Source organism: Micropterus salmoides, unplaced genomic scaffold (genome assembly GCF_014851395.1).
Source record: "Micropterus salmoides isolate LMB-PRFRI ecotype aquatic unplaced genomic scaffold, ASM1485139v1 Ms_hic_scaffold_19, whole genome shotgun sequence".
Lineage (NCBI taxonomy): Eukaryota > Metazoa > Chordata > Actinopteri > Centrarchiformes > Centrarchidae > Micropterus > Micropterus salmoides.
This window is the reverse complement of record NW_024041039.1, coordinates 19,301,427-19,310,845: the sequence shown is the minus strand read 5'-3', so window position 1 is coordinate 19,310,845 and position 9,419 is coordinate 19,301,427. Positions and strand designations below refer to the sequence as shown.

General features: G+C 41.0%; 2 protein-coding genes across 2 annotated transcripts; both read right to left on the bottom strand.

The window, feature by feature from the left end:
• Positions 1-41: 41 nt before the first annotated feature.
• On the bottom strand, positions 42-5,637 carry jdp2a (Jun dimerization protein 2a). Its single transcript, XM_038729537.1, has 4 exons — positions 5,435-5,637; positions 3,189-3,406; positions 1,397-1,501; positions 42-1,267 (listed from the first exon to the last, which is right to left on the bottom strand). Exons 1-4 carry the CDS (start codon positions 5,520-5,522, stop codon positions 1,082-1,084), a joined length of 597 nt encoding a protein of 198 aa, XP_038585465.1. The 5' UTR covers positions 5,523-5,637; the 3' UTR covers positions 42-1,081.
• A 344-nt stretch (positions 5,638-5,981) lies between these two features.
• Positions 5,982-8,901, bottom strand: fosaa (v-fos FBJ murine osteosarcoma viral oncogene homolog Aa). Its single transcript, XM_038727998.1, has 4 exons — positions 8,667-8,901; positions 7,812-8,039; positions 7,376-7,483; positions 5,982-7,285 (listed from the first exon to the last, which is right to left on the bottom strand). The coding sequence occupies exons 1-4, from the start codon at positions 8,802-8,804 to the stop codon at positions 6,617-6,619; spliced, it is 1,143 nt and encodes a 380-aa protein (XP_038583926.1). The 5' UTR covers positions 8,805-8,901; the 3' UTR covers positions 5,982-6,616.
• Between the last annotated feature and the right edge of the window lie 518 nt (positions 8,902-9,419).

Genomic DNA, 9,419 nt, shown 5'->3' with positions numbered 1-9,419 from the left:
AGTCATGAAAATTGTAGGCTACCCAATAGGACTCAAAAATATTCCAGTAAAAAACAAAGTAAACATTTATTTTTTATGGAAATACAAAATGGGATTTTGTGATAGCTTATATGCTTATATAACATCATATACAAAAGTATTAAAAAAAACATAAACATAATTGGTAGTAACAATATGGATAACAGAAATAAAGTAATACAATGTACAATGTAAACAGTCCATATATAAATGTGCATACATGACGCCTGCGTCAAAACTTAAGAATAATGGGTCTGGGGATCCACCAAATTAATGAAATTACTCAAATGACCAGAAAATCAGGAAGGTTATTATAAAGCAAAAGGTCTTCTGACTGTGTGTGAGTGCAAGTGTTGCATTAGAAAAATAAGAAATTTACTATTATTAGGAGAAAATGTGATGGTTAATGCATTCCAGTTGTTATTTTCCTAAATACCCATTTTCCCACAACTGCCCTCTTCAAATTCTAGTTCAGTTAAAATTCCTATGATTCCCAGAATGCATTTTAAGAAGGGACAATCCAGGTCTTTTGGGGCATTCATTTTTCAGAGGTATTGCAACCACTCATTAAAACAAGATGTCTATTTGTATATAGATACAACTGTGTTCAGTTCAGTTCAGTTTTGGCTTAGATTTGCTTTAAAAATTGCCAATCAACAAATAAAAATCATTCATTTGTAAATCACCAAATACATTACTGAAATTACTAAGATGACATTAACTACTGATGATTTTTTGCAACAAAACTCCATTCTGGCTGCTGGGAATATGTTGAAAAGCAGCTGTGAGGTAATTTGTCAATATTTTTGTTTAACTTCATGCTAGTGACCAAAATGACAAATAATGTGAAAGCAAGAGACAGAAAGAAAAAGAAGTCTGAAGTATCTGTTGATGATCTAAAACAATGTCCAATCTCATTGGATCCACATTCTGTGGTGTGACGCTCCGTGACTTAAGGTAGGAAGACTTGGCTGGTTCTCCTCCATGACCGAGGCCCAAAGCTAAGTGCTGCTAGTCGGCTGCTTCTTCTCAACTGTAGAAACTGTAGAAAGCCGTCGGACTTTCACTTAGCCTCCAGCTGCTGCAGCAGGGGGTTCACCTCACTCTCCGGGGTTTTGACACTATCTGTCCTGACAATACATGTGGGGCGATGGCGGTTAAGCATGAGAATCAGTTGCTGTCGTTCGAGCTTCAGCTCCTCAATCTGGGCTTTAAGGTCAGAATTTAACATCTCTAGTCTCTCTGATTCCTGTGAGGATGGAGGGAAAAGGAAGTAATTGGGGGGGGGGGGGGCAGCGATTAAACCAGATTACAGGAGATAAGATCAATATGTGAGAGTTTGAAATAATGACAAAGGGATTACCAAGGTATGTCTCACCTTTTGTAGATAATCTGTCCTTTCTTTCTTTTTGTTTCGACATCGAGCTGCAGCCACTTTGTTTTTCTCTCGCCTCCGTTTCCTCCGCTCTTCCTCTTCATCTCTCTAAACAACAGTGCAGGTAAAAAGGTTTGAGGTTAAGTTGTGATGGAATTGCTGTATCTTACTTAACTTATTAAGTAAGTTATTTAATTTGCCTTTTGACTGTATTAGCACTGTGCTTCGACTACGCCTCCTTCTATATCATTACCAATTAGCACAATGTATGTTGAATTAAATAAATAACCAATTTAACTACCTTAACTACTTTTTTTATTTCCCTAATAACTTTGTGTGCATGTAGACCCGTCTCAGTCCCAGTATGCATGAGAGCACAAACAGGTTGTCTGTTAAGTTACATCTCACAATTTACTTTATGTATTGTTAAACATTTATTCAATGAAGTGAACGTGACAAGATTTAATTTAAGAATTTTACAGATTTCAAAACATCTTGCCAAAGGTCTGCAGTTAAAAATTAGCTAGTTGGCTAACACTGGCACATTTACAGCAATGTTGATTAATCTGTGTTGCACTCAGAAATAAATAAATGAAATGAAATAAGAAAAATGATTTGAATTCCTCAAAATTAAAGCAGAGAATTACCAATAAAAAAACATCTGTGCATTGCCTGTTTGTATGCAAGCATTTCATTCCAGAAGTGACACCGTGTGTAACTTTAACCAGACATGACTAAGACCATGTTTGCAATGTTTACCTATCATAAATACACATCTCACAACTCACCAAACTTTGCACACATGTCAGAAGTGGTGAAAAATTTCGTATTTTATGGGTTTCGCCCATGTGCGTGGCAAAATGACTCGCTAGCGCCACCTAGAAAATTGAAAAACATTAACCCCTCGTCCTCGTTCAACCTACATGCACGAAATTTTCTGGGGACATGTGTCATGTCCAGACGCACAAAAAAGCCTCAAGAACCCATATCCTAAAGTCAACAGGAAGTCGGCCATTTTGAATTTTACGGCCATTTTTGGATGATTTACACACTCCGTACTTTAACAAATTCCTCCTAGGGATTTATTTGGATCGATTTCAAATTTCAGCTGTGCCTCCTGAGTTTTTGTCAATGGGCGTGTCGGTGGCGTGGCGTCAAAGATCAACTCTTCACCATGACACAGGAAGTTGTTGTAACTTCAGTGTACATGCTCACATCTGAACAAACCTGTACACGTAGGATGAGATTCCCGCCCTGAACACATGTACACGCCAATACCGATTTATATTCATAGCGGCAAGTGCTATGTAGCTCCACATAGGGGACACAGGAAGTGAACACCTTCATGCAGCGTCGGAACCGTGTAGCAAATTCACAGCCGCAGCGGCAGAGCTCCAGAATATGCAACGCGGCCGGCTCACACCTGGATGCGCTACAAGTGCGAGCGCCCGCCCAACGCTGCTTGCAGCTTTAATTTTTCCTTGACACCCAAAAGTAACACACTACCTCCACTAGGTGGACCTGTTGATTAACGTGCGACACAACATTGTAATTGCTATGGTGCTTTCAGTTCCAGCAAACCTCTTCATGACACATTATTATATATAGTTAAGCTAGAATCTGTATGATTTATTTGAACTACTGATTTTTTTTCACTATGGCTAACTCCCATTAAAAGAACACATCGATGCTTAATGTTTAGAAAAAGCATGTAAATGGAGTAAAAACTCAAAATGCACTGTTCACATTTACATGATCTAGTTATTGATTATCAGGTACTCAGTGTTTCCTGTACCTCTGTTTTGATCACTAGGGGCCTCTTCCCTAGACTGTCCAGGAAGTGCAGCGGCGACAGCATTGTACCGAACTCCTGGAAGTCACCGAATTTGAGCTTGTCAGTGAGCGTGGTGGCTGAGATCCCAGCCAGTGGGCCCAGGCTGGGCAGGGAGCCTGCTGTCACAGAGGGGTCTGGGATTTGTCCTGGCATCGTGTCAGACTCGGTCGTGACCACAGCTAGGAGGCAGAAGGAGAAAATGGGAGACATACTCAGACTGCAACTAAACCAGATCAATGAAAAATACAAAAAACATGTCTGCTCTCATTGTTATAGTACATACTGGGGCATACTTTTAAAAAGCCATTTTAACATTAAAAAGTTAGAGGCAAATTGATGTGTTACTACTTTATTTGACCTCAAGTTTGTTACAGGGCTTCAAGAAAGCATTAGCCTGAGGTGCACTGCTCCTTTCTAGCGGTCAGATTTGCCTTGCTGTGATGAATTGCTGGTCTGTTATAGAAGCAGGATGCTGCTCTCATTAGGCTATTTTATTATTTTGCTTGTTTTGTTCTGGAATGAATATACAACCACTTACAGAGCTCTTGGCAAGAATTTACCTCATTTAATCCCCAGAGGCCAAAAGAGAGATGAACAACAGTGCACAAAGCAGATTCATACAAATTCCCCTTTATTTAAAGGAGGGCTAAAGCCAGCAATTGCCAAGAAATACCCATACACGGTGGTTTCCTCCTTATGACACTTAATGCCAGGGGAGCAGAATGCAGCGGCCAAATTTCAGCAAAATGTGGTCAAGTTTGAACCCAGACTTAACTTGTTTTGTTCAGCCAAGTGAAAAATTGAAGATGTCACTGCTTGCTATGTTTTGTAGTCTACCACTGGCAAATGGCTCAATTTAAAAAATGCTGACCATGAACATTTAAATATATCCAAAGACAATGAGAGAGGAGTGTGTGAGCAAAGCCAGCCAAAGACACAGGAAATTAGTACAACAGCTCAGCGGAATTCCAAGCCACATGATGCTGCCAAAAACTACTATCTAAGGTCAGCTACTCAGAGACCTTTAGCACACACTACAGGAATAAACAAGCATTATCTGATATACATATCACTATAGTAAAACAGCCACCTGGCCTTGTTATCATCTGTGGAGACAGATCTATGGGAATATTAAGGGAAGAGACAATTATGCATCTACTAAATAGCTATGCAAGTGTGAACTTACATGAGAAATGCACATGGGAATAACTTTCACTTTTTTCACTTCCCCAAACTATTGGAACTCTGCAGGCCAGGTTTTTGGCACATGATGGCCAGAGGCAAAGTAAGTCTTACAAAAGGTGCAGAACGTACAGTTAAATTGAGGTAATGTATAGCCTAAACATGCATTAGAAATTTGAAAAAATAATAACAAAGCAAAACACCATACCATGGTTCTTAAACATTTTAAGAAAGAGGACTCCAAAGCATTCTACAATATTGACCAATGAGTGCAATTTGAATACATCATGGCCCACAGTGTAGGTATTATTAAAACAGGTACACATTATCTTCTAATGATAAGTGTCTCTTAAGGTCCAAGAAGCCAATTAACTTGATCAGTCTGTACTATTATTAGGCTATTAGTTTTTAACTCTGTGCACTTTTTTTACATGAGAAAGCCCCAAATGATAATTTATGGACATGCATTTGCAGTACTTTGGGAATAGTAGCCTAGTAGTCATCCTAAGTCGACTACATTGTGTTGCAGCATGCATACTGAAGCCACTGGTCAACTTGAAAGCGGAAGTTTTTCTTCAGTGCGGCATTTATCTTACGTAACTTTGTCTTCCCATCAGAGAGCTGCAGTGATAAAATGTTACAGCTTTGCGCTCGGGACGGTTTTCGCTTGCGATCCACCACATTTTAAGAACAAATGCACAACGCCAATGTAAAGGACAGACAACACTAAATAGGAACATTTTGTTCTGAATTGTGCACGCTGCGATTTCATGTAAGAGGAGCATGCAAACAAAAGAAAATGATCTTTCTGTAGCATTCTCCATAATATGTCAGATCAACTTTGAACGCCAAAGGCACGTCAAACTCAGAGAATGCAGCGAATAGCACGTTATAACCGAACACATCACAGACATGCTCGCTGCCTGTTCACTTACTATGCTCGTTATGACCTATGCGTGGCGCGTTAGTAGGCTATACGTAAAAAATGAATTCAGTCCTCGACTTATTAAGTTTTGTATACTGACCTGACTTTGATCCCAGGTGCAACAAATGTCCTTTCTTCTGGTCAGCCGATGGTCGAGAGTAGATTTTAAAAAGTGGAAATCGTTGCATCAGCCCGATTTTAAACGTGATCCCAATCTGGGAGGATTTGGGAATGCGGAACTTGGGCTATGCCAGCCAAACGTAAGCAGGGATGTAAAAAAGTAGCCTACATAGTGGGGGCAGAAGTGGGGAAGTCGCACCGCTCCTCCCATAAAGAAACACTGAGGCTGCAAACTGCAAAGACAGAATGTGGCTCAGGCGGAGGCCTGCACTGGAAATACAGTGCGACCACTCATCTCCTGTGAGCCCCAAAGCAAATGCCGAATGGATTATAAGCTAAATCAATTTAAATGTTGTGTGCAAAACTTGAAAAGCACTTTTACTTTAACTCTGCCTTACACAGCATATGCATGCTATACATTACTGTGTGTCATTTAAATAATGAATAAAGTTAACATCCCAGCTGATCATTTTAATGTTTTTTCTCTTGATTAAGGAATAGATTTTTTAGCGAGGGGTTGCAAACAGCAGCACCAAACACCACTCTGAATGTAGGTTTATTGTAATTACTCAGCAGCATAGATCAATCAATGCTTATTTTCACTTATTTTTTTAATTTAACAAATAAGTCAAAATCTGAAAGGTAAAAAAATAAACCATAAGTTACATCTTGATAAGATATATAGTATATAGCACTGGATGTTTTCATGGAAAACTTTCAATGAGGTCAAACCACAGTTGATGACATTGAGGTATGCAGGTACTTGACATGGATGAATATGTAAATACAACATTTACAGCAATCAATACACTATTGACTCCAAAACACAAAACCATACTGTAACATTAAAACCCACATTACATCTTAGATCTAGTAACAGATCATATATATATATATATGCTTTGAAAATAATTTGGCATTTCTCAGCATGCGTTTTAAAATCAAAACTTCCTTCAGTCCCTCCTTTAAAAGTAAGAGCCATGCTTTTAGCTACATCCCTCTGTTGGCTATGTATCTGGAGAAAGTTTACATGTTTGCTTAGTCAAACACAAGACATTTCATGAATGTATTCCTTGAAGTGTTACAGCATACTGTGGCATATGTTGTTTCGCATCATTTCAAAGTCAGGAACCAGATCAGACAGAGCACTTCCCTCTGTACGTTATAAGGCTAGGAGAGTTGGAGAGTTGAGGATGTCGACAGATTCTGCTTTGCCCCCTCCACCTTTATGGCTGTCTAGTCCCTCTGTGAGAGAGTCCAGCTCAGGACACGCAAACGTGAACACAGACAGGTAGCTGCTGCAGGTGGGGGTGGAGGTCACCACGGGAGTGCTGAGAGGCTCCAGGTCGCTGGAAACAGACTTATACAGGGTCTCCCAGTCCGAGACCCCGAGAGAGCTGCTCAGATCTATGTCTGGCACGGATCGAGCCGTCTCCATCGGGGTTTTGTCCTCCAAACTGGGTAACATATTTTCCAGTAGCCCCTCCTTCATGTCCAGAGAGGGCTCGAGATCGCAGATGTTTATTTCAGCACTGGCACACAGCAAGATATTGGAGTTCCCAGAGATGGCTGTGGACGGATCACTGGGGATGTCCATGTCCTGGAGCGAAGGAGCCTCCTGGGTGCCATCATCTGGAAGTCTGTCGTCGCCTGGACTGAGCGGTAGCTCTGGAGACCCCGTGGGCTCCTGGAAAATAGACTCCAGCTCTTCTGACATCTGGCACACTGGTTTATGTGTGGCAAGGATAAATTCAAGCCGTTCTTTCTCTTTGAGGAGGTTGGCTATTTCCGTCTCCAGGGCTGCTTTTTCCTCCTCCAGCTTGTCTGTCTCCTTCAGATAGATCGACATCCACAATCATCCACAGTGGAAAACACAGTGGGTGCAAATGACAGCTGAGTAAATGCATCACTGTTTACTTACAGCTTGCAGTGTGTCCGTGAGTTCCCTCCGTCTGTTGCGACACTTTGCTGCAGCCATTTTATTCCTCTCCCTCCTTATCCTCTTTTTCTCTTCCTCCTCTGGAGACAGCTGGGATGTAAAATATACAATTCAGTTATTACCTTGAAGGATCCACCCATTTCATCCCTTAATCCACCACATACTTTGCCAATTCACCCTCTGAAGAATGGTAAAAGCATGTTTCACTGCAATGCGTCTAAAAATAGACCATTGTTGCAGACTTGCTGTGACCTGAATTTAAATTGACTGCCTAAGGAAGGCACACAGCCAGCACACGGCACCAGAGGAGCATGCACAATAGCACTGTTGCACACAAGGAATTCAGATTGACATATGTAAATTTACACTATTGACTATTCTGTCCAATAGCAGGTAGACTTCATCTGAGCAAACCTACCTGATCTGTTTTCCCTTTTCTGACAGCATTTTTTCCCTTATTCCCGCCCTCTTTGGGTGTTGCCTGGTGAGAGCTTTGTGGTTCATTGGCTTGCTTGCTACCCAGAGATGGGGAGACAGATGTAATAATTGTAGGCTGGACCATCCACTGGAAATCTGGGGTAGAGGAAATTGCAGTGACTGTTGGAACAAATGGAGTGTCTTGAATGCTCATTTCTTGGCAGAGCTCCTGAAAAAAATGGAAATAATTGACAATGAGGACTATAATAGAGACTAATGTTTTAATTAAATATATATATTCCATGCTATTAATAGTTAAGTGGATCTTACTGTGATGACAACCATCAATAAAACCTCATATGTTTAGAGTCTGAAACAGAGGATAGCCTGGATGTAGTATTTTTTCTCGAAATATACCCAACCAGAAATAGCCTTCTACAGATCAATATTTGACTTTATCATTGTTTCTGACGTCAACACTGACGCAGGGATGCTGTGGAGTCTCCTGAATGGATTTATTTTTCTCAATGAACCGCTGCATCGACACGCTCACATTTGGTCCCAGGACGTGGGAATCAAAACAAACCGAGCAAAGCTGCTATTTGCTCACACTTCCACCTGCATGGATCTTGGGTCCAAATATAAACGCTATACAAATGTATCAAAAATTATGTTGAAAAATTACGCGCACCCAGTTAATTAAAATCTTATCAATCAGTTCCACCTCCCCCTCCCCCCACCGCGAAGAAGCATCAGGGCAGTCCGTGGATCACCCATAAAAAAGGGATGTTAAATCTGCTTGTAAACGGAGTGCCTCTTGGGCGGCATGTTGAATATATGGTCAACAAAGCCATACCTTTGCATTGCTCTCTGAGGAGGAAGCCGGAGAGCTCGCCTCTTCTGGCGTCTTCTGGCACAGCGTCCCGACAGGAGACTCAGTCCGGCAGGTGGGAGAGACTGAATCCATGTCAGGCGTCAGGCTGGTATGATACATCACAAGGAAGAAAAAGAAAAAAAAACAAGTCCTGGTCAATGACAAATATAACTCTGGCCTTCCGCTGGGCAGAGCGTATCGGGTCTTTTCTCCAGGTATATACCTGGTAACTGGACGACTAGAATGCAAGCCCCTCCTTTTATGCTCTGCTAGAATTTTATGAATGAACTAAGACTGTACCATCCGCGCAGGGGGAGGGGGGTCAGGCTGACAGACACACAGTATACATTTCGGGGTAAATTAGTGATATTTTTACATTTACCCTCTTGTACATTTCCCCCATGAATAATATGTTAATATTTTGTTTGTCAGATTGGGTCACAACTTGGTACCGCACGAAAGCCAAATAGCAGTTTCACTCCCATTCACAAATATCGGCTTCATATGAACGCAATGGGGTGAGAAACGTGAGCCTATTTATACATACACATATAGGCATAACCATTTCTTAGCCAATGAAAACTTGATTTTCTGGTGCATTCATTGAATCAAGGGTAAAAGACACTTAAGCCATTAAGAGCAGGCTACATAAATAGTCCAATTTCATCCACTGGGTTTGTTTAAGCCTGATGTAAAAGCTCATTTTATTGCAAAGTCGACGCGACGCATTTTGCA